Here is a 25,998-nt window from a genome sequence, read left to right on the forward strand (position 1 = left end):
AAATTACTTAAGGAAGTGACATAATATTTGCACACAACACTTCTGATCACATTATGTTGGTGAGAACATGACTATACCTCCTAGCTGCAAAGGAGGCTGGTAAATGTGGTGTCTATTTGGGTGGCCATGTGCTCAGCTGGAAACCTATTGTGGGGGAAATAAAGACAGATAATGGATTTGTGAGAAGGGCTCTGAGTAGTAGAAAGAGGTAAAAATACATTTTTTTTTTGTCTGTTTTTATCTAATGTGTGAGTAGTAATGCCAAACATTACATAGTACCATGGAATTTATAAAAATCTTTCTCATTCATTATTGCATTTAATTCTTCAACATTGTCTTCCATTGAAGTAGACATTATTATTTTGAAGTAGACCTTATCTACGTTTGCAAATGAAAAGAGTAAGTGAGACTGAGAAGGATTATGAAGTTAGCCAAACCCACCCAGCAGATAAATATAGAGCCAAGACTTGAATCCATGGCCTCTTCACTCCAGGCTCAGAGCTCTACCATTTCTAGCCTCTGTAACTTATCTTACCACCCTGGCCTGCCTTCCAAAGTCATCCTTTCCAAGTCAGTTTAGCCAGAAATTTTTTATCCTTGATGTTTCCTGTTAGGAATTTTCCATCCACCGGCTCTATCCTACTACTTGGTTATGAATCGCCACTTGTCCTCAGTGGAGTGACAGTCCAATCTCTCTTCTCCTATAGCTATTCTCATGACCCCCCTTACCACTTTTAACAAGTGTCATTATGATTTTTTCTTTAACGTGTTAAGAAACGTAACAGTGGTGGCCAATTACTATAGGGGATGGGAAATCTCCTTCCCATCGCTAGGTTCAAGGCTGAGGCCACAATAACAAGAGACAGACTAACCAAAAAAAAGCACACAAATTGATTTAATATAAGTTTTATGTGACACAGGAGCCTTTAGAAATGAAGACCCACACAACAAAATACATAAGGCTGTGTATCTTTTTGCTAAGTTTAATGAAGAGCGGACACGCAAAAGTATGTTTGGTCAAAGGGGCATAATCTAATAGTAGTAATAAACTGGGGGAATTTAGCAAGGCCTGTCTATTTAGATTGTTCTGTGTCCCTGTGTCTTCAGAGATAAGGATGTTCCTTTCTTATGTATACAGGGAGGGAGGGAATCTCTGGCATGAAGGTCCCATGACCTGCTTCAGGGGAGAAGGGAAAGGGGAAACCGAGTGCGACCTTCCTGCTTCTGCTGTTTACTCAAATGCCAAAGTACCATATTTTGGGATAGCATGTTCTGATTCCCATCACTACCAACAGTGAGGGATTTTCCCTAAACTGCCTTAGCAGGATTCTGGCTCTAACAGGATTCCACCAAATTAGACAGGAAGCCCAAACTTGGGCCTCCTCAAGCAGAGCCTGACTAAAGTTTTGGTCAAAGGAGAGAGTATCTGTCGCACCCAGTTCTCTAAAGGTTCTCCAGCGCCTTGGTGTTCACCAAGTGGAACATCCCATCAGCTCAGGGAGTCTTACAATGTAATGTGCAGAATAAAAACCCTAGGACCTTTATTTAAATGCAGCTGAATAGACCCCAACCCCAGAAATTTGTATGAGGTGTGAAGCCATGGAATCACCATGCTTTGGGAATCATTGCAGCAGATCTTACATTTTATCATTGCATTTTGCTTAAACAGAGAGGGAAACTATTTGATATTTCTGTCTCTTCTTTCCCTCCCATGTTGACGTGTTACCTTAAATTTTGAAACTGTGCCTTCTGAATTATCTTTGCTTATCCTTTTTTTTTGAAGAGTCTGTAACTTAATCCAGTATGCAATAAAAAAATGCAAAAACCTAATTTTGGAAGCCACCACAATGTCCTCTCCAAGAGAAGCTTTTAAAGCTCTTTGTTGAGTAGATGTTGAGAAGGTGGGTTTATACCCTGATGTATGAAAGAAGAGAGAAAAACTATTTTTTTCCACCAAAAATACTTACATTCTATTCATATTGTGTGTGTGTGTGCGTGTGTGTGCGTGTGAGTGCGTGTGTGTGTGCATGCGTGTGTATGTAATGTGCTTATATTGCATATCTTTGTTTCTCCAACAGAAATTTCACAGGGATTTCTATCTGGCTTTATGTTACGCTGACAGTTCCCACTCGATCACATTGAGTTTTTCATTTGCCTTTTTCTCTCTCACACTAGGTTGAATTTTAAATCCATTCTCTCTCCAACTGCCCCTCTGATGTGTTTGTACTTTTTACATTCCTTTTCCCTGTAGAATCTGAAGGAAATTCCTTTGGGCTTTTAGCTTTTCCTCAGAGTCAGAAACTTTTGTGTTGCTAATAGAACTTGGCTCTGTTAGCATTTCAAATCCTGGGATGCCCTTAAAGATCACAGTTAGATCTGAGAAGCTCTTCAGCCACAACCTGAGTTATCAAACCTGCTTAACTGAGATCTCCAGTGGCCAGTGCCTTTGACCTTATTTCTGCCAGCGCATCTCATCAGAAAATTCTTTTCAAGGATTCTAGAGAAAGAAACCTGTATGATCTGAGAGTTTGACTTTTGCCCTCTCACTACTTTATATATTACCTGCAGAAAGTCATACTCTGATCAGAGAATGAATGGATGGGTGGATGGGTGGATGAGTATTTGGGCAAGTGGATGTATGGATAACTAGAAGGGTGAATGGATTGGTGGATGGATGAGTAGGTGGATGGATGAGTAAATGGATGGATGGGTGGATATCAGGTAGATGAATGGGTAGTGAATGGAGGATGGATGGATGGATGGATGGAAAGTTAACAGAAGACAAGATAGCTTAATAATGCAAGTCTCAGATTTTTTGTTTCTGTTTTTGTTTTTTTGAGACGGAGTTTCGCTCTTGTTACCCAGGCTGGAGTGCAATGGCGCTATCTTGGCTCACCGCAACCTCCACCTCCTGGGTTCAGGCAATTCTCCTGCCTCAGCCTCCTGAGTAGCTGGGATTACAGGCACGCGCCACCATGCCCAGCTAATTTTTGTATTTTTAGTAGAGACGGGGTTTCACCATGTTGACCAGGATGGTCTCGATCTCTTGACCTCGTGATCCACCCGCCTTGGCCTCCCAAAGTGCTGGGATTACAGGCTTGAGCCACCGCGCCTGGCCCCAAGTATCCGTTTTATGCAATACCTTTGCCATTTGATTAACTATAATTAGCCTAAGATGCTGAGGCTGAACACCACTTACACACACACACACACACATACATACAAAAAAAACAGAGTCATATGATCTATTTCCTGTCTTCCACAGGGGCATCAGGTTGGAGCTTGTCAATTATTTCATGGCCATTCTGACTCAGTGTATGCTTTGTGAAATAAAAGAAAGCATCTTCCTTTATAATATATATAAAAATGCTTCAGTGTGGTAGTACTTAACCAGGTATAGGCAGCAAAATCTCTTACAGAACTTGCCCTAATTATATATTTGTGGCCCTACCCCTTCCACCTGCAGCCTGAAATGTGCATTCTGGTTAAAAGTGACTACTCTGACAGAAGATTCTCTGTATCTGGTAGAGGTAGTATTTGAGTAGTATTGAGCAATGTGTGCCTGACTTCATTTTCTCCTTGCTGACATTGCACTGACATTTTCTAAGAGTTTACTATAGTTCAGGCACTGCTGGGTGCTTTTTACTTGTATTAACTCATTTAGTCTTTACCACAACTCTTTGATGTAGGGACCATTAATATCTACATTTTGCAGGTGAGAGAATGTAGAGGTTAAGTAACTTGCCTAGTCAGAGAGCTAGTAAGAAGCAGAGCTGGGGTTTAAACAGGCAGCGTCGAAACTGTGGCCCCACCTGCCTTGTTCCCCTGCCTCTCTCGTCATTAAGCTGACCTTTTAGAGCACTGAGCTGCGGTAGAACTTTCTGCAATGATGGAAACATTCTATGTCTGCACTGTCCTGTTAACGTGATAGCCACCCATCACGTGAGGCTTTTGCATACTTGAAATATGGTTAATGTGACTGAGAAGTCATTTTTAATTGTTTAATTTTAATTAATTTTAACAGCAGAGTTTAAGAGCCACCAAATAGTTTCTGTTCATACATATGATCTCAAAAAATGAAGTGCTGAACTCTGAATAAAGGCAGGCATCTCAGTTATAGACATTATCCTTTATTAATAATATTAACATGAATAGCAAAGCACTCTTAGACTCCTTTGTGCTTCTTTCTGTCCTTGAAGAGTCTGACTGTTCTTCTAAGCACTCTATCAACTCAGTGGCACGTCTAATCTTAGCTTATTGGAAGAGGTATAGAGATGAGACAGATTCACGCGGAATAGTACAGGGAAGTCACAAGCTATAGCATGGTAGTGCCATTGGCATTTATTCTCAGGAGTCACCATTACATTTTCCATCTCTCAAATATTACCATCATATATGAGAGTAAGGTGGGGGTGTTGATAGAAATAATGGACTTTAAGCAGAGTTCGACGGTGGAAGAACAGGGGCATCTGCACATGTTTTGAAGGCAGAGATGCCATCCGCCACTCCTTCTTATAGGAGGAAATAAAGACAGTAAGCAGTAAGGTAGAAAAGGGAGGAATTACCAGCCAGGAGAGAAGAAAAGGTGATTTTGGTTGAAGTAGTATGATGCATTCTGGGTGAATAATGTAATAAAAGAGCCATATTATTCTTCATGAGATATACAAGTCAAAACTCAGTTAAGCTTTTAAAAAAGAAGGAAAATTAAAGTGTTAACAAAGCGCAAATGTATATAGCTAGGTTGTATAAGGAGAGAGACAAAGCAATGTAGAATTCAGTCAAATTGGTTTTTTTTTTTAATTTTTATTTATTTTTGTAGGAAGGGAGGGAGGGAGGAAAGGGGGAAGAGAGGGAGCTGAAACTGTTAAATGTTAGTTTAGAACAGAGGTGAACAAACTGCAGTCCATGAGCAAAACCTAGTCCACTATCAGTTTTTGTAAATTAAGCTTTATTTAAAAAATAAGTGGTATTTTTTTTTTTGTTTTTGAGATGGGGTCTCACTGTGTCACCCAGGCTAGAGTGCGGTGGCACGATCTTGGCTCACTGCAACTTCTGCCTCCCAGGTTCAAGTGATTCTACTGCCTCATCCTCCCGAGTAGCTGGGACTACAGGCGCCCACCACGAAGCCTGGCTAATTTTTGCATTTTTAGTAGAGACGGGGTTTCACCATATTAGCGAGACTTTGGCCTGCCAAAGTCTTGGGATTAGAGATGTGAGCTGCTGTGCCCAGCCTAAATGAAGTTTTATGAAATATATCCATGCCCATTAATTTATATGTAGGCTGTGGCTCCTTTATACTACAACAGCATATTGAGTGCTGCAAAAGAGACTGTATAGCCTGCAAAGTCTAAAATACTTCCAATGGCCGGATACCGAAAATGTTACTGACCCCTGTTTTAGAACACAAGGGGGACACATATTCACGTAACTGTTTTGGAGTACAGTTTTGTGTCTCCATCAAATTTGAAGATGCTCATCCTCCTTGTTCCGGTAGTACTGCTACTAGAATTTTACCCAGCAGGTGTAGTGGTGCATTTGCTGACAGGGCTTCTTCGCACCAACCTGATAATACTAAAAAATTAGAAAAAATCTAAATAATAGCTGGCCACTGGTTACATGAAATACAATACATTTATGTAAAGAGAATCTAATTTATATTTTTAAATGAGCTAGTTCTATATGTACTATTTATTTTGAAGGGATGTTCAAGAAACATTGCTAGATTGTAAAATGTTACAGAGTAATATGCAGAGTGATGGTGGAACAGCAACAAACAGCCTCCCCACCCACCCCATAAAAGATACACAGATATTTGCCCAGCACCAATTAACATACCTGGCACGTTATAGGTATTCAACATTTAATGAATAAATATAGAGGACTTTTACTTTTCACTTTATATTTTTTGGACTAGGCTTCGAATTTTTATGAGCATGTATTACTTTCTTTAAAAATCTAGATTTAGCTGGGCATGGTGGCTCAAGCCTGTAATCCCAGCACTTTGGGAGGCCGAGGCGGGTGGATCACGAGGTCAAGAGATCGAGACCATCCTGGTCAACATGGTGAAACTCCGTCTCTACTAAAAATACAAAAAATTAGCTGGGCATGGTGGCGCGTTCCTGTAATCCCAGCTATGCAGGAGGCTGAGGCAGGAGAATTGCCTGAACCCAGGAGGCGGAGGTTGCGGTGAGCCGAGATAGCGCCATTGCACTCCAGCCTGGGTAACAAGAGCGAAACTCCATCTCAAAAAAAGAAAATTTATAGGGATTTATAGGGAGTGATGGAAAATGTGAAAATAAAATTTTCAAAAAGGAAAAACAGTGAAAATCTAGATTTAAAAACAGAACTATAAACGAGGAGATAGCTAAAGATAGGTCTCCCCAAAACTAATGTTGAGGCAATGCCACCAGCAGTGACAGTCAGCTGAGAGATCGCTGGCAGCTCACTGCTCAGTACTGAGGCATTCAGGAGGGGTTGTATTTTTTTGGGGGGAGGAAGGGAGGAAGGCAGGAAGGGAGGGAAGGAAGAAGGGAGGGAGGAAGGAAAGGATGAAGGGAGGAAGGGGGGAGGGAGGGAAGGAGGGAGGGAGGGAAGGAGGGAAGTGAAGGAAGGAAATCAGGCAATGAGAGAGACATTGCCAACCTGGAAAGAAAAAAAAATGAGTAAAGGAGAGGAAGAAAGAGGAAGGGAAAGAGGGAGGGTGAACAGAAATATTGCTTTATTCTGAAAAAAAAAAAAAGGTATTAATAATGGCCAATCAATGTTTCATTTAAACCTATGAGTAGGTGTGATGTGGTATTGACAAGAATGTATATTTTGTGTATTTGAAGTGGAGAGCTCTATAAATATTTATTAAGTTTACTTGTTCTGGATCTGAGTTCGAGTCCTTGATATCCTTATTAATTTTCTGTCTCATTGAATCTAAGTCTCTATGTATCTGGGTGTTAGGATCGTTAGCTCTTGTTGTTGTATTGATCCTTTTACCACTATATCTTTGTTGCTTTAAAATCTATTTTATCCGATACAAGAATTGCAACTCCTGCTATTTATTTATTTATTTATTTATTTTTGCTCTCCATTTGGTTGGTAAATCTTTCTCCATCCCTTTGTTTTGAGTCTTTGTGTATCCTTGCATGTGAAACAGGTCTGGATGTAACATGCCGCTGGGTTTTGGCTGTATCTTTTGATTGGGGGATTTAGTCGATTTAAATTTAGGGTTACTGCCATTTGAAGTTAACTGGCTGTTTTATCCTTTCGTTGATGTAAATTCTTCTTTATGTTGGTGCTCTTTACTTTTTGGTATATTTTTAGAAAGGCTAATACTGGTTGTTTCTTTCTGTGTGTAATGCTTCTTTCAGAAGCTCTTGTAAAGCAGGCCTGGTGGTAATAAAATCTCTGAGTACTTGCTTGTTCATAAAAGATTTTATTTTTCCTTCAGTTGTGAAGCTTAGTTTGGCTGGATATGGAATTCTGGGCTGAAGGTTCTTTTCTTTGAGGATGTTGAATATTGGCCCCCACTCTCTTCTGGCTTGTAGAGTTTCTGCTGAGAGATCTGCTGTTAAGTCTGATGGGCTTGCCTTTGTGGGTAACCTGACCTTTCTCTCTGGCTGCCCTTAGTATTTTCTCCTTCGTTTCAACCGTGGTGAATCTAACGATTATGTGCCTTGGGGTTGCTCTTCTTGAGGAATATCTTTGTGGTGTTCTCTGTATTACCTGGGGTTGAATATTGACCTGCTTTGCTAGTTTAGGAAAATTTTCCTGAATAATATCCTGAAGGGTATTTTCCAGCTTGGATTCATTCTCTCTGTAGCATTCAGGTACACCTATCAAACGTAAATTTGGTCTTTTCACATAGTCCCACATTTCTTGGAGACTTTGCTTTTTATCCTTTTTTCTCTAATCTTTTCTTCACGTTTTATTTCATTAAGTTGGACTTTGACCTCTGATATCCTTTCTTCTGCTTGAACAATTCGAGTGTTTAAACCTGTGCATACTTCTCGGAGTTCCTGTATTGTATTCTTCATTTCCATTAATTCACTTATATTCCTCTCTAAGTTGTCTATTCTCAATAGGATTTCATCAAACCTTTTTTCAAAGTTCCTAGTTTCTTTACGTTGGGCTACAACATGTTCTTTTAACTCACCGAAGTTTGTTATTATCCATTCCTTGAAGAGTGATTCTGTCATTGGGATGCGCTCGTTCTCCATCAAGCCTTGTTCCATTGTTGATGTGGAACTGTGATCATCTTTAGAGGGAGAGGTGTTCTGACTTTGAGTATTCTCAGCCTTTTTATGCTGGTTTCTTCCCGTCATTGTAAATTTATCCTCCTGTCCTCTTTGAAATTACCAACTTTCAGATTAGGTCTCTTGAGTGGACGTCCAGGTTGTTAGTTCCCAGGGCCAGAACAATGACGTTAAGACTGATGGTGCTTTTCTGCCCAGGATTCTCCTGTCTGGCTTCCTTCTTGTGTCCGTAATGGGCGACTCTGCCTTCCCGGGGCTCCAAACCTTGATCAGAAGGGGAAGCGGTCCCGTTTACTCTGCTCTGAGAGCTGCCGCACCGAGGTGCCGGAGGAACCGCTGCGCCGGCCACAAGCGTCGCGCTGGCGACCCGTGTGGTTCCTCCACTGGGGATCTTCTGCTCCGTGAGTGACCAGAATTTGTCTGAAAGTGTGGCGTCCTCTAGTTCTCTGCGCTTCCAAATCAGCTGCAATCCCAAGATGTTAGCGATCGGCCATCTTGGATCAGGATCAGGAGGGGTTGTATTTAACTTTCAAGTTGGAACCAATGGAAACGGTTGGGCTTGAAGAGGTGTCCTTGTCAGTAATCTACAGCAGAAAGCACAGAACTGCTAGAGGAAATAATTCAGAAATGTGGAAAGAGAAAAGGATGCCCTCGTCTCAGGAAAATAATGTTTATATGTAACCGAGTGGGAAGACTCTGTGGAGGAAAGTCTGAAAAAGCAGACAGCTGAAGAGAAAGGAGCCAAATGAAGGACATGGTGGCCAACATTCAAAGGAGAAAGACATTTGTGAAGAAGAGGTGTTTCTAGGGTTTCTAAGAAGTCTCTGCACTCAGGCCCAGAGCCACCTTGCAAGTTCATTTGGAAGGTGCTTTGGTGCCTTTTGGTATAAGAGCCATGAACATCAACAGTGGTGTTATGTGAGCAGGTGTTCGTACTGAAAGGCCAGAAGCAAAGTTTCCATGTGTTATAGCTGTTAGAAGTGCCCCCGCTCCACTCCAACACAAAGGCAGCTCTGCCTGCTAGTATGGAAGCCCTGGGAACAGCCTCATCCTTGCCTCATGCTGGCAACACATCTCTGCCTTGGCTTCCCTGCTGGAACACACATCGTCACTCAGTACCAGCCATTTATTCTTCTGGCAGAACTGTGGCAAGAGGGGATTAACAGGGACACATTTTACAAAACAAACAAATAAAAAACCAAAACAACATGAGAGAGGTAGGCGTGTCTTTGAAATAATCGCTGTCTACCTCTCCCAGCCCTTTGCCCGTGTCTGCCTGCGCTTGGCATGCCTGTGCCTGTGGTGAGGGGGATATGTCTGTGCCTCTGAAAATCTTATTTAGACATCACAAGGTATTAGCCCAATTTTGAACACAGCCGGCTGCAGTACTGGTGCACAGACATGACTGCTCTTTCTTCAGAAAACTCTCCAGTTCAAACATGTTTGCAGAGCATGATTCATGGTGTTTCTTTCTGGATTGTCCAGTGGGTAATTGCTGTACGAAAACCAGAGAAACAGATGTAGACCCTGAACCCTGGCTATAAATTTTTGTTTTATGATTATGGGTTTCAAATGTGCTGTGTCACACTGACAAATATACAGTTACTCTCAAACCAAATGGATTTTGCTCTCAAACTTTTGCTTTCTGTTTTTTACTTTTTGTTTGCTTGTTGGTTGGAAATACGTTTATTAGATCATTGATCAAACACAAAGAAAACAGAGATGACACATATCAGAATGTTATTTTATGCCATAACAAGAAGGTATTTGGGAAAGTTTCTCCCTACCCTTGGGCTAATGTTTAAAATGGGTGTCAGTAGTTAACATTTCATTATGGACAAACCGGCCCATTTTTCACTTTCTACCCTACTCATTAATCTTTATAGTACATGGATATGTATTTAAAGAATTGTGGCTTATTTATATCTTTCCTTCACTTAAAATGAAGAATTTGGGGGCAGGATCAAGTTTTCAAGAGTATAAGCATTTACTGATGAAGAAATAATAAGCATGTGGCTAAATCATGGGTCTGTTTTATAAATTAATACTTGGATTAAGTAATAGCTCTAATTATTGCTATCAGCATAATTAATACATGATGAGGGATGATTAATTGACTAGTGAATAATGTCACATTATAAGAAACCCATGCTGTTCCATTCGTGGGGATTTAAATACTGATTATTCATTTCAAGGCCCAAGTTCATCTCTCAGTTGAGAACTTCAGGGTAATTATACGTTTTACATTTTCTTGTACAAAGAAAGAAACCATCAAGTCACTCAACCTTTACCACACACACAGAGACACACTATGTTGTTATGTTTGTGCAATGATAAAGTATAAAGATAAGAAATTTGGAAGCAGTCATCTTCCTCAATGAGGCTGATTATATAGCTTAAGAAATGAGAATGGACAGAATTTTGAGGACACCCATCCCTATCTTCACTTCCCTGGGATCAGTGGGTCTCTACTCTTTGGAAAGATGTTGAGCAAGGAAGTGCAGTGGCCCCCTCTGGATGACAGATCCCGTACACATATACCTGTCAGTGATGCCGTGCTTCTCATCTCTAACTTAAGTTTCTCCTGCTGTATTTCAATATAGTTGCTTCCTCTTCTCTTGTCTAGCAACTTTGCATCCACCTCATTGTCTGGTATAAATGAGTTCAGTTTCCAAGGAACTCTAAGGACCTTAAATAAGCATTTGGAGCCATAAGCGTCATGGACCAAGTAGAAATTGGCACATAACGTAGTGCTTTGTGTATCTTTACAACTACCTTAATGACAGTGTGTTAAATGTTTTGTAAATTTCTCTGTGTTCCCTTGCTTAAAATGTGTGTTTTCTTTGTAGTTAAAGGGTTTCTTATAATAAGTCTCTGTTACAAAATGATGGCCATATAAAAGAAGAGAGGAAACAAACAAACACAGATTCAGCAAAATCTCACCCCTTTATTGCCCTCAACTTTTCAATAGCAAGAACTGAGCTTGCTGGGCTGAAAATTGTGTTAATGTACCTTCATAAAAGGATCTTTGACTTGGTAAGTGTGTGCGATGCATACTTTTCATGTTACACCACAAGTGCCACTTAGCAACTCCACTAGATAGGGCAGTGTTTCAGCATGGGGTGGGGTGCCCCCTGAAAGGCTTTTAAAAGGCCTGGATGCCAATGCACATTCCAACACTATCCACAGAAAGGAGACTGGAGCAGTGCTCTTCCCTGTGTTGGGCAAGGAGACTCTCCCTCCCTGCCTATCCTCTTGCCTGCTCTGTTTTGTGGGAGAATTATAACTAAATACTAGAGAGGCAGTGAAGAACAGAGGGTGTTTTAATTCCTCCCCAGAGTTTCCTTTTTTTGATGTATGTTGCATCCTTTAAGCAAGTTGTACAAAATGGCTGCAGGGTGGATTGGCTCTCCCTTTTCAAGCTCTCAGTCCAGCTGGGTTTATTTGTAAATATCGCATCTCCTCTTCTCCGTGTTTTAAGACTGGCTGGAAAGACTCTTCTTCCTTTAGTTTGGGTCAGTGTGAGAGATCTAAAAAATCATTTTCCCTTAAAATGACTGTATTTCAATAAAAGGATTGGGCAGGGGCTGGTATGAAAGAAAATCGGTCCTTCGTGATATAAAACTGTTGTTACCTAAAGCAGTTTACAAAATATGTGCTTAATTATGTGGTGGGGCGTGTGTAGGTGTATGATGAGCAAGGCAACCAACATGGCTATTTGGGGTGCAAGGATGTGGGGAAAGGAAAGTAATTTTCACACTGGACTTTGATCCTCGGGATCTGGGTTCTAGTCATCGCTCTGAGCTATGTGGCCTTGGGTAGGTCTCATCTCCTGGGCTTTTGTTTCCCTACTTGAACAATATGAGGATGAGTCACAGCTAACATTTGTTCCATGACATTTACCCAGCGCCATACAAGTGTTTTTTCTGTCCTCCCAATAACCACTGAGGTGGGTAGTCTTATGTGCCCATTTTACAGATGAGGAAACTGAAGCCCAGAGAAGTTAAATGCTTGTCTGAGCACACCCAGCTGGTAGGTGGCAGCCCTGGAATTGGAATCTAGTTCAGTTTGACTCCCCAGTCCGTGCTCTTGACTACTCTATACTGTTGCCTCAAGTCCAGATCTAAAATCCCATTTTCTGTGTGACTGTGTGTTTGGGACAGGGGCAACTAATTCTCGACTACTCTATATGCTGCATAGAACCTAGAGAGGATTTTTCAAAGTGGATGAATCCCAAAAGCTGGATTGCCGAGCAAACGAATGCAGTCACTTCAGCCAGGGCTTGCAAGGGGGAAAGAGAAAAAGACTGTGGAATGGAAAGTTTCCCAACCCAAGCCTTCCCCAAGGGGTTGCCATTCTCTGTTCTACAGTTTAGGGCTTGCATGTGCTTTCTCTGGAGTGAGTGGAAAAATACATAAATTATAAGGAATTTAACAGACAGAAAGGCGCACAGAGGAATTTAAAGGGTGGGCTGGGGGTGAGGCGGTGGGCGGGGGTAGGGGAAACACTGTTTTCCGAGCTAAGCCGCCGCAGATAAAAAGGCGTAAAGGGAGAGAAGTTGGCGCTCAACGAGAGCCAGGAGCAGCGTCCCGGCTCCGCCCCTGCTCGTTTTAAAAGCACTTCTTGTATTGTTTTTAAGGTGAGAAATGGGAAAGAAAGCGCCGGCTTGTGCGCTCGCTGCCTGCCTCTCTGGCTGTCTGCTTTTGCAGGGCTGCTGGGAGTTTTTAAGCTCTGTGAGAATCCTGGGAGTTGGTGATGTCAGACTAGTTGGGTCATTTGAAGGTTAGCAGCCCGGGTAGGGTTCACTGAAAGTTCACTCGCATATATTAGGCAATTCAATCTTTCATTCTGTGTGACAGAAGTAGTAGGAAGTGAGCTGTTCAGAGGCAGGAGGGTCTATTCTTTGCCAAAGGGGGGACCAGAATTCCCCCATGCGAGCTGTTTGAGGACTGGGATGCCGAGAACGCGAGCGATCCGGGCAAGGTTTGTCTGGGCACCGTCGGGGTAGGATCCGGATCGCATTCGGAAGGCTTTTTGCAAGCTTTCGCTTGGAAGGAGAACTTGGGATCTTTCTGGGAACCCCCCGCCCCGGCTGGATTGGCCGAGCAAGCCTGGAAAATGGTAAATGATCATTTGGATCAATTACAGGCTTTTAGCTGGCTTGTCTGTCATAATTCATGATTCGGGGCTGGGAAAAAGACCAACAGCCTACGTGCCAAAAAGGGGGCAGAGTTTGATGGAGTTGGGTGGACTTTTCTATGCCATTTGCCTCCACACCTAGAGGATAAGCACTTTTGCAGACATTCGGTGCAGGGGAGATCATGTTTGACTGTATGGATGTTCTGTCAGTGAGTCCTGGGCAAATCCTGGATTTCTACACCGCGAGTCCGTCTTCCTGCATGCTCCAGGAGAAAGCTCTCAAAGCATGCTTCAGTGGATTGACCCAAACCGAATGGCAGCATCGGCACACTGCTCAATGTAGGTTTATTTTTTTCCCTTCTTCTACCAAGAAAAAAAAAAATTAACTGTCTCTCTTGCATGCAATGAAGACATTGGAAATAAACTGCATTGGTAGCAAGACAAAGGATTTAATGATTTAATGCTGAAGGGGTGTGATATGCTGGCATGCATATTGATTCCCTCTGCTGAAAATTTCCTGTTAGATGTTTTCTTCCCAAATAACCCCTCCCGCCCTCATGCTCCTCTCCTTACCAACCTTATAGTCTCTTGAAAACAGTTTTTAAAATATGCATAAAAGTGAGGGGGGTGGGGAGTAGTGGGGTGACCACAAGACTTTAAAACATTCTTCAAGTAGTGCACTTGGACACATTTTGCCGGTTTTACTAAAGACCTGTGCAGGGTGGAATTTAACTTTGCTGTTCTTTGGATTAACTACTAGTTGTATAGATTTCCGCCCCCCACCCCCCACCCCTTGTGTATTCCAACAGTCCAAAGTAATTAAAATATGACATTTTCCTTGAAAGGAATTTAGTTTAATTAAGGTGGCTGCTGCTCCCGAAGTTCATAAACCACCAGTTCAAGCTGCTGCTTCCAATGTTTTCCTTGCTAAGGAAAGGCAATATTTCTTAGCATTGACCCTGCTGCCACCTTTCCGAGTCACTTTGTTGGTCTAAGAAGTTGCTGTTTTGCTAGAAAACTCCTGGCAATGAACACCCCTTGGGCTGAGCCATTCATTATTCCCATATCTTGCAATTGAGCCTGGAACATGGACATCAGTTAAAGGAAAGGAAATATAAGTGGGGTAGCCCAGTTTTGTAAAAAAATATTGACTATTTTGTTATCTGATGCTGACACAGTGCCGAGGTACGCATCTGGTCAACAGTAGCCTGGCTGCAAGCTTGAGAAATGGCCAGAAGTCCCAGAAAATCCCACCTTCGGGTGGCTGTAGTGAGAGCCTGCAGGATGCTTCACCGCCCTGACAGTGATTTAGATAAATGGCTCAGCTATCTATCAAAATGTTTTTAGTACTTTATTTGACAATTCATTGGAGCATTAGCCTGAAAATGACATTTTAAATCTTTGTTTTCAAAGAGGTCAAAGTTTAACTGGAAGAAATTGAGTTTTCCTAATAACATGGTAGCTTAGCTAAAGAGAGAAGAAAAAGGAGAGAGGGGACAATGACAGACTTAAATTGCCCTCTCTGAAACTTTTTCCTAAGGATAAAGACTTGCTTCTTGGGCCAGGAAATCAACAGGTTTGTAGCTGAAAATCAATAACCATTTGATGCCAACGGCCTGACTGTCTGACTTAACATTTTGTAGAGCCGTAAGCAGGGCAAAAAGAATATCGTTTTCAGAAGGCGACTTAATCTTCAGCTGCTCCCCAAATGCCTTTTCTTTTTTGGTGCCTGTAATCTTTCTGGAGAACTCAAAGAAACTTGAGTGTTACAAAATAATTTTCTAATCCAAGAGGAGACCTTTCAGACCTGTCCTCTTTGTAGCAATTAAAACAGTATGAACAATTTCTGTTGGAATCCCAGGGACTGGGGCTCTCTGAAACTTTTTTTTTTGTTAGAGAAAGTTGTAATGAAACACATTTTTTAACAGAAGGGAAAAAAACGCTCAGGATCCTTGCCAAAAGTTATTAGACCTAATAGAGTTTTTACATGTAGACAGTCTTCCTTTTGTAATTAACCCTCCAAACATGCCTGTTGTAAGAGGAGGGGGAAAAGCTTTGTTTGTTCTTGGATAAGTTAAGGGATTTGCTTTATCTAGGGAGAGCTAGCGGTGAATGTGTCATTCGCCTAAAACTAGCCGATAAGCAAGAAGTGTTGATAACAGCGAAGTTTAGCTAATGAAAGAAACTTGCATTAGACAAAGTAAATAAAGGCGTTTGACAAAGGGATTTCAGAAATTCCAGTGTCTTATTTTTGTAAGCAGGGCAATTAGTTCTTATTGTGGTCAATTTCACAAGAGTTTGAATCCCACACCCCCAACTTTAGGTTAAATGAATAAAATGTAAATATTGCTTGTGCCCTTGCAGAGTTGATTTATCCTCCATAAACCACTTTGTGATGGTCAGTTCCAGCGATTAAGGTTTTTGTTTTTGTTTTTTTAACATAAATAAAACTAAAATTTTTTGTTAAAAAAAGATTCTAACAAATGTCTTTGCCACGCAGTGTTGGTTCAGGGTGGTATGTATAGCTTAGGGTTTTTGAAATAAAAGCGTACTAGGGTTACGTTTGTGTAAGTAAGAACATAAAAACCACAACCTTTTCCATTTTATTTAATGGCTGTTTTGACGAGAAGCAGATCTGTTTGTGCTTTTAACACAGAGGAAACAGTGGGCAAAGAGAAAAAGTATTAAATTCCAACCCAAACTATTTTCTGCTTTGAGATTTTTTTTTTTATGGTGTGTGTGTATGCATAGTAAATAATGTAAGACCTTTGAACGTGGAGCACACCACCAGAAGCTCACTTTGAAAGGTGTTAAAATATTCCCTTTATTTTCTTTTTAATTTTAAAGGCAGAAAAATGATATGCCAGCCAGCTGCCATTTGTAGTGGGGCCTGTGAATTGCTTGTTACAAGCATTCGAAGTCAGGATTAGGGGCTACTAAGGGAATGTGGTGTAAGTGTTAGGATTGACGACTGCCCCCGGAAGGTATAGGAGTCACTAAATTTCTGTTTAGATGCCTCCTGGATTATCCTGGTTTTAGGCTGCTCCAGATGTTTTCAACATTAATTGTTCAGTGGGCATAGGATAAATCTTAATATTTTGTGGTCTAAATATAGTTGTTTTGGTGAAATCACAAGTATGACAACTTCTTGGCCCTTTACCCTGTCTTTTCTCCCTGTTCAACACATCAAAAGGGAAAAGAAAAAAAATATTTCTTTTTGAAATAGGATTTTGCCCATTAATGAGAAGAAATTATTTTAAAAACAAACGGTAGTGATGTTTGATTAGGGAATAAGAAAAGGCCTCTTTTCAAAGCCCTGGGACCTAAATTTTAAGTATTAAACACTATCTAAATCCTCTCCTAGTGAGATATAAATTGGGGTCAAAGTGGCAAAATCAAAGATACCCTCTGAAAGAAAGACTAAATAAAGACTGACAGCAACCGTATGAATTGAATGGGCTTTTGAATAAATATTTCAGTGAAAAGGCCCAATTGTTTTTCTAAAGTAGGACATAATTTTCTGCTTCTCAGACACATGACCGTGGTAACTAATACCATCAGAAAGAAGAGAAAAGAGGGACTTTTCCTTAAATCGCAAAGAGAGTGCAGGACTGGGTTGATTGAAAACAAGTGAAAGATTCATAAAGTTTTCCTTCCTTGTAGAAAAAAAGCAATCATCTTGTGAATATGCAGATAAATTGGTACATTTGACAAGGGAGTCAGTACTGATGTGCAACTCAGGAAAGAAAAAGCATGAGTTTCAATTGTGTTGCCAGAAAAAGATGGATTCAAAAAACAAAACAGTAGGAGAGGTAGACATCTGTTTGCCTAAACTTAAGCTATGGAATTAATTTGGAAGCTCTAGTTAGAATTTGATTTGCCAGCCATAATGTAAAGCCCTTGCGTTCGTTCAATCAGGTCTTTTTTCCTTAATAGATAAATGACCAGAATGGCTATTTCTGATAGGCTAGTTGACCTGAATCAGAAGTTTCCTTCTCATTTCTTGAAGACTTATGCTGATGTATACAACCCGACAGTATTGTCATGCACTTTTCTGTAAAGCATAAGAATAAAAGAAAGTTCTTCTGGGTATCAGATGTTTATCATTTACCTTCAACATATGGTTAAGCCCTGAGGTAGGTGAAGAAGAAAATCTGTTTTCTCCTTTACACATTCCACAAATATCACTGAACTCCATCTAAGAAGGGAAATGCATGATAAATAACCAAGATTATAAATTCTGCTCTCAAGGAATTTATAATTTTTAAATCAATAATTTAGAAAAAGCTGAGAATTTTTAAATTAGAAAGTGACTCCTTGGGAGGAAGATGGAGAGGTAAAAATCAAGATGCAAAATGTAAAACTCTTTTCAAGTTGCTCAGGACTTTAACAATAAATGCAGTGTTCATTTTAGAACATCTTAGAATCTTCTATAGAGTTTGAGTTATGTGTAAATGCCATAAATTTATCCTTAAATGACATTTTTATATTTTATATGTTCTAATATAAATTCAGTTAACTATTAATTAAATAGATTATTTCGGAAATGGGAGTTTTTGATGAAGGTTAATCAGAAAAATCTTGGCTGAAACCTTTCCAAAGATATTAACATAGATGGAATCTTGCCTTTCAAATTATGGGGTAGTTATGGCAATCATATATCTCTGATTTTCTAGAATAACCCACTTTAAAATATACTGCCACAGTTCCCACATAAATCATTGAAATATGCCAGATATTTAATATTACAACATCTCCTAGGCTGCTCCTCGAACCCAGGAGTGACACAGAAAGTCTTTGTTTGGATTCTTATAGTCAATATAACTAGAGCTCTCACAGCTTAATTTTTTCATTATGTCTGAAGATCGACTTTTGTTTCTGGATCATTCCTATTAACATGAATTCCTTTCGTAGCAAACTGTAGATCTGTGAATAGAAGGCATTCCCTGTAAAACGGACTAGACTATGGTTCTCACTCTAGCACCTGTGTGCACGTGGATGGGGTGGGGAGCGGGGAGTAGAATTAAATTGTTATGAACAAATCTGTATCAGCCCTTGCCAGCTTCTTAAAAAGTTGGAGCTGGGGTGATGGAGGGAGAAGAGTAGAGTTAACTCAGGTTTCAGATTGATCAGTATCCTGCTTGTAAGTGGCTTGGCCTAAGTACCTCTTGTTAAATAGGAGATGAGATAACCTGCCCCATCTGCAAGATCTAATAACACAACCTCATCAGTCAATATGTTGCCCTGAATTCTCCTCTTTTCATTCGCAGCTTCCTTACCCCATCATTAAAAAGCATGATTTCTGTTCCATCCCACTCCCCAAACCCCTTTAAGTGAATGAAAATTAAAGTTGCAAAAGTTCTCTCTACCTAGGAAGCAGGAGAGCCTAAGTCTGCTGGCGTTTTGTCTTGAGCTTTCAGAGCGTCTTAGATGGGAATTCAAACAGGCAATGGAACTGCTGACTTGCTTTTTCTACCGCCTTGTAGGGTGGGGTAGCTACAAGGGGCCCATTTAGTGAGATAAGACTCTGCACCCCCCCCCCCCCCGCGATAAGGCGAGGATAACAGGAACTGACGTCAGCAAGGCGACCCCACCTGGCCAAGCATTTCCTGTAGTCAGGGCTCAGGGGTTTCAGGAGTCTCTGGTCCTCCCCCAGCAGTTGAAGAACTGAACCAGCTCAGCGGAGGGAGAAAGAAGAAAGCTGATTTTTACAGGGTTGCGAGTGGGTGTTGATGTCCCTGATTTCCAAAAGCAGATTTCCTTAAAGGGAACAAAGAAAAACTGCGGGGAAGAAAGCGGTTTAATAAAAGTGGATTCTGAGACTATAATTGCAATTTGACATTGTCGTAGAATAGGTATTTTTTTCCCAGCTGTCAACAATTTCCCGCTGATGTCTCATTAGACAGTCTATCCAGCGATCACCAAATATCCACTCACAAACATTGCCAACTCTCCATATGGAACAAAACGTGAGGGAATTCACATTGTCAGAGTTAATCCCTGGTACTCCTATTTACTTTTATTTATTTTTTTTTGAGACAGTGTCTCACTCTGTCGCCAGACACAGCAGGATCTCCGCTCACTGCAACCTCTGCCTGCCAGGTTCAAGCAATTCTCCTGCCTCAGCCTCCCTAGTAGCTGGGACTACAGGCCCATGCCACCACACTGGCCAATTTTTGTATTTTTAGTAGAGACGGGGTTTCACCATGTTGGCTAGGAGGGTCTGGATCTCCTGACCTCATGACCCACCCACCTGGGCCTCCCAAAGTGCTGGGATTACTGCGTGAACCACCAAGCCTGGTCTCCTATTTACTTTTGTAAGTACAAAGTACCCACCCCCATCTGCATCAGATGACAACACAGCTGAAGCCATTTCGTTTGCCACCAGGCCTGAAACCACTTAGCAGTTTTCTTCCCCCTTTTCCTTTTTCCCTTTGTCTTAAACTCAGATTTATTTTTATTTTATAATTTTTCGCCTTCCAAAGTATCTGATTTGAGGTTTGGAGAAGGAGAAATTAAAACAGAAGGATTTTATTGCTTAAAATTTACAGATTCTCTTTACTGCGGTCTTAAAAACAGTTCCTTGTTTTTTTAAGTTTTAGTATTGAGCAAAGAATCTGTCCTAATTTGACCCATGTTTAGTAGAATGTTTGTTTTGTTATTGATAAATTACTGTTTATCACAGATTAATTTTGTCAAGTTAAAAAAATAGCTAAATTCAAAATACTGTGCAGGTAAAAGAACAAACAAGATGAGTGCATCAGTTAACTAGGAAGAGAAGATGTGGATCACATCCCAATTTTTTTCCAATTTCCAGAGAAAATGAAGACCTCATGTAATAAATTTGTCTTCTCAAAAATATTAAAGCTTTCAACGGCTACACTACCTTTGTCAGGTCATCAAAGTCCATAATTATAAAAAGGCTGATGATCTGAGGGCCATTTCAGCTTCAAAAGATTTTTTAGGGTCTGGTCTATTGGAAAGCTTGGGGGTTTAATTAACTAAAATGGAAATGGAGGCATCGAAATTCAGTTCTGATGTTTTAATTTAGCTCAGTACTGCCATGTGTTATTGAGGAGAATTCTTAAAGGCAAACATAATTATTTCATTATGGTCCTGAGAATGCTTTCATTGGCTTTAATGACAAGAAGCTGTATAAAAGCATACATTTTAATTAGTCCTTTTTATATTTACATCAGATAAATAACAAATAATTGATGAAAAACAAGTCTTTGCAATGGATGATTTCACATAGTACGCTGGTTACAGTTTAATGATGAAACATTTCTCTGTTGCTTTGCATTTTAATTATATATACATTATATTACAGTAGAGGTGCTGTGGAGCTAAAATACCATTGTTGCCATTTTATTACAAAAAAAATCACGGTTAATGCCTACAAATTGAAAGCTGAAAAAGGTAGCTAGACACACATCTCCAAGGAAGTAAATTACCGGTTCCATTAACTTTACTACGTTTGTTAGAACTCATTTTGATCACTTTTATCTTTTATGCTTCATCTTTTTGGATTAAGATCGTCAGGGGTTTCATATGCCTTTTTATGGCCACATCTTCTCCTGAACACCTTTCTTCACTTTTGCTGCCTGTTTTGAAGATTTGCATGAAAGTGCCTTGCCAAATGTGCATTGGAAATTCAGAGAGCTTTTTTCCATGCTATCAGCTTGCTTTCCCTTTGATTTTATATGAAAACCCATTTCACATGATTCATCCGTTTTGGTGTACAGAACACTAATTGTTATTATTGATTTTAAATTCTGTGGCCATTACAAGTAACCCAGATGACTGGCAGATAAAGGGTAATAATCCATGGAGTTCTGGAACTGTTTCATGTTTGTCTGGAGTACTTTATGTGATCAATATTAACTGCCCCATTGAAACTAACTGCTGTATCAAATAACAGTCAATCAAATGAATGTGCTTAGAGATTATTTATTGAAAGCTTTAATTGTTCACTAGGGCCCTGCTTATCAGAGGAAACAATAAGAACTAGAGGTAGGATGAGCAGGTTTGGATTTGCAGGGAAAGTTGAGGGATGCAGATGAGCAAGGCATCTCTCTACTTCTCGGGCGAGAGTTTCCAGAAACCCATGTTGGGCTCATAGTTTGAGCAGAAGTTGCAGATACTCTTCCCAGAGCTTATTCTATTATCTGTGCCTCAGAGGCTTTCTAGAGAAGAGGGTATAATAATTTTCTTGCACTGAGCAGAGGCTGTGAAAAGCTGTCCCTTTCCAAGAGTTTTACTGCCGATTCTCCCTAATCCTCTCAGAATTACCCTTCCACAAATCTCTCCACCTCTGCCTCCCCATCATGGCCCGATGGTCCAAGATCATGCAAGTAGCCTGCCTTGACCCAGGATTGGTTTCTACAGCTATGAAATGGGAATAATAGTGTCTACACTGCAGGATTTGTAGGATTAGAGATCATGTAAATTAAGATTCTATTCTTGTCTTGAAAACTTATAGAAGTTACCAGGTAGGCCTTCTGCCCTGATTTTGGCATGGCACCTGTGACTTACATACCTTTGCTAATAGCAAATGGTATTTTTTTTTTTTTGGCCCTATCTAAATTAGGTATCTCTTTTCCTTGGTGAAATGATCCCTCTGTATATAGCTTATAACCTAAGTGGCAGTCCTTTCTGTTTGTCAGATAGCACGGTGGCGTGATTCAGGGGCAACCATTTACCAACTGCCCAGATTTCATGCAGTTGATTGACTCTTAGAAGTGAGCATTGTCATAATACACTTAGCCCAAAGTCGTTGTTGGGGCACAGTACGCTTTTATTACTCATTGATGGATTAGATCTTGCAGTGTGCCATTCAACAAATGGCTCTTGGGTGTCTGCCAGTCTCCTTGATATCCATGGGGGACACCAAGATGAATCAGACACCATCCTTTCTCCCTCTCAACTCATGATACAATGGGAAGAACTTGTGTACAGAAGTCATTGTCACATGACCCCCTAAAAACAAACTCAGAAATCCCCTCAGGTCTTTGCACCTGAGATTGATAATGGAGAGAACTAAAAATTGCCGAGAACCACAGCTGGTTTATGTGGTGGGTGATCAAGTGGATTACACATTTTGTCCCAGTGGAGCAGGCGTGAAGTTTTTCTGTGTGTAGGCCTCATAGATCATCTCTAAAAGTAGTGCACAAAGGGGAGTTCTAAACCTATCTTAAGCAGTGGAATAAGTACGCACCTTCCAAATTGCTTCCGAAAGACTTTCATATGGGTATTTCTGGAGCTTGTTAAGTGATCATGTTATTTTGGGGATGGGTTTGAGTCGATTCGATTTTTAAAAATCACTTATTTAGCTATGATCATTTCCATGGCTTATTGCTGTGTAACAAACCATCCCAAAACTTCCTGGTCTAACAATTTATTATCACGTTATTCTGTGGACGGGCTGCTGGGCAGACCCTCTGCTCTGCATGTTGTTGGCTAGGGCCGCATCATCCAGAGCTGATTTGGGCTGGAAATCCGTATGGCTGGCAGGGGATGTTGGTTGTCGATGAGAGCTCTACGGAATCAGCACGTGACTTGTGCATGTCACAGCCTGGCGGTGTGTTCTGAGACGGAGCATTTCGAGAGTGAGCCTTCCAGGAAAGAGACGGCAGAGGCTCCAAGTCCTCTTAAAGGCTAGATCCTGAGAGTGGTGTGCACTCATTTCGCTATATCCTACTGGTGAAGCAGACACAGGCCAGCCCAGACTCCGTAACGACCTTTCAGTTTGGGGGAGAGAGGTGAAGAATCTCCAGCCATCTTCAGTCCACCATAACAATCATAGCTTACATGCACTATAACAAGAAAGAAAATACTGTCTTCTAAAAGTGATTACATTGAAGAAGAGTTGTGGGGCTTTTAGATTTGGGGTTGGTTCAATATTTAATGAAACGCCACTCTAATAACATACATCATTTTCAGTTAATCCTCACAACCTTTAAGTTGAGATATCATCTTCACTCTGTAGATGAGGAGAGGGAGGCTCAGGGAAGACGAGTGACACGACTGAAGTCACACGGAATGTGAGCTGCAGAGTGTGGTTTCAAGTCCCATGAAGGCCTTTTTTTTTAGCCTCCATGTGTCCTTACTCACTTGGGAGTCATCAGTTTCAGGAGTCTGTCATCCTGTTAGCTGAGTGAAGAATTCCTGAAAAATGTATGCCCTAATCTTCCCAAGAAAAAAACGCCGTCAAGTGTTTTGCTTTAGGGGAAAGGTAGAAAAAAGAGAGGTAAAGAACTGTAACTCACATAGCTTCCTCTGATTACATTATTTTCTATACTGGAAACCAGTCTTTTAAATTGTGGAGGAAACTCTGCCCAAACTATGAGGCTATTTTACTCTTTCTCCCTTTTGTTTTTACATCCTGTTTGCTGTGAAGTCTACGCTGGTCTGGCGCTGCCGTAGCTCAGGGGGTTAGGAGCAGGATTACTCTGGTATTTACTGAAGAGTCACAAGAAGCTGAGAGCTGGGAAACGGGGCTTTTCATGTTACTCTAGTTTACTGGTAACCCTCATCTAAAGAGGGGTGCTGTGTTTGTGCTAGAGGGTGTCTCTTCATTAAGTGGAACTATTTTGTCTTCCATTAACAAAAGTAAAAAAAAAAGAGGAAGAAAGAAAACTTTCTGATAGTAAAGTCGAATTAATGCTTTTTTTATTTGCTATATATTTTAAGTATCTATTGTGTAGAGAGGATCTCGCACCTAAGTTAACCATTACCATTTAGTGAAATTTACGTGAATCATAGTGGATTTCATTGGCCTCTCAGATGATGCTCCAGTGACTTCAAATATGTCTTATTTTTTATTTTTTTGAGACAGGGTCTTGCTCTGTTGCCCAGGCTGGAGTGCAGTGGTGTGATCTCAGTTCACTGCAGCCCCAGCCTGCTGGGCTGAAGTGATCCTCCTACCTCAGCCTCCCATGTAGCTGAGACCACAGGTGTGTGTCACCATACCAAGCTAGTTTTTTGAAGAGAGAGGGTTTTACCATGTTAGCCAGCCTGGTCTTAAACTCCTGGGCTCAAGCAATCTCCCTGCCTTGGTGTCTCAAAGTGCTGGAATTACAGGTGTGAGCCACTGTGCCCATTCAAATATGTTTTTTTTTTTTTTTTTTGAGACGGAGTTTTGCTCTTGTTACCCAGGCTGGAGTGCAATGGCGCGATCTCGGCTCACTGCAACCTCCACCTCCTGGGTTCAGGCAATTCTCCTGCCTCAGCCTCCCGAGTAGCTGGGATCACAGGCACGCACCACCATGCCCAGCTAATTTTTTGTATTTTTAGTAGAGACGGGGTTTTACCATGTTGACCAGGATGGTCTCGATCTCTTGACCTCGTGATCCACCCGTCTCGGCCTCCCAAAGTGCTGGGATTACAGGCTTGAGCCACCGCGCCCGGCCTCAAATATGTTTTAAATGGGATGTACTGTTCTGTATTTTGAATTTTTATACACCATGTTCTACCTGTTTCTTTTGTTTGAAATCTAATGGTTGCTGAATTAGATATTTGGAGGAAAAACAGACAGGTGGACAAATTGAAGTGACTTGCTGGAAGTCACGTAGTGGGTTCTAAGTGGAAGCAGATCTAAATCTGTAAGACACTAACATGTAACACAGCATGGTACCCTGCAGTGGGATACAGTGAAGTTGGGCAGATAGTCTTTGTGCACTGCATCTGTTGTAGAAGCTGGAGCTCCAGGTTGCCTCAGTATTTTTTATCTTTAAAATGAATCCATAATACCTACCTTGATAGCTTAATGTCAGTCTTAAAGCCATAAATAAGGGAGTATATTTGACACATAATGCTCAGGAAATAGATTGTTTTCACATATATACATAGTTGTCAATAAGAAACTCATTTTAGACCTGGCGTGGGGGCTCACACTTGAAATCTTAGCACGTAAGGAGGCCAAGGCAGGGAGATTGCTTGAGCCTAGGCACTTGAGACCAGTCTAGGCAACATGGCGAAACCCTGTCACTGGAAAAAGAAATTACCTGGCCATGGTGGCACGTACCTGTAGTACTAGCTGCTAAGGATGCTGAGGTGGGAGGGTAAACTGAGCCTGGGAATGTCGAGGCTGCAGGGAGCTGGGATTGCAACACTGCACTCCAGCCTGGGAAACAGAGTGAGATCCTGTCTCAAAAAATAAAACCCGAAAATTATTTAAAAAAAAAAATAATGCATGCCTGTAATCCCAGCACTTTAGGAGGCCAAAGCAGGTGGATCGTGAGGTCAGGAGTGTGAGACCAGCCTGGCCAATATGGTGAAACCCCATCTCTACTAAAAATACAAAAACTAGCTGGGCGTGGTGGTACAAACCTGTAGTCCCAGCTGCTCGGGAGGCTGAGGCAGGAGATCTCTTGAACCCAGGAGGTGGAAGTTGCAGTGAGCTAAGATCACACCACTGCACTCCAGCCTGGCCAACAGAGCAAGACTCTGTCTCAAAAAACAAAACAAAAATAAAAACAAAAAGCAAATGTTAGCGTTGTCCAGAAACATTTAACAGATTTATTTGTAATTATTATAAAATTGAATTATGGAATTTTGTTCACGGAAACATTTTGATTTACATTAATGCTTTAGATCCCCACATTTATATTAAAAA

The 25,998-nt window shown here is 41.0% G+C and overlaps 1 protein-coding gene across 8 annotated transcripts in view; it reads left to right on the plus strand.

Annotated features, from left to right (window-relative positions):
• The window catches only part of RARB (retinoic acid receptor beta), a 782,655-nt gene that overhangs the window by 593,970 nt on the left and 162,687 nt on the right, over nt 1-25,998 (plus strand). The window contains exon 1 of one of the 8 annotated variants that reach the window (XM_002759660.8): nt 13,096-13,721. The exons of 6 other annotated variants lie outside the window; for them this stretch is intronic. In XM_002759660.8, the coding sequence (XP_002759706.3) occupies nt 13,565-13,721 (157 nt within the window). In that variant the 5' untranslated portion in view covers nt 13,096-13,564. Of the gene's footprint in view, nt 1-13,095; nt 13,722-25,998 lie in introns of those variants that run through there. One more of the 8 variants, XM_008983917.6, reaches the window with a different exon arrangement.

This window comes from Callithrix jacchus, chromosome 17 (assembly GCF_049354715.1).
Source record: "Callithrix jacchus isolate 240 chromosome 17, calJac240_pri, whole genome shotgun sequence".
NCBI lineage: Eukaryota > Metazoa > Chordata > Mammalia > Primates > Cebidae > Callithrix > Callithrix jacchus.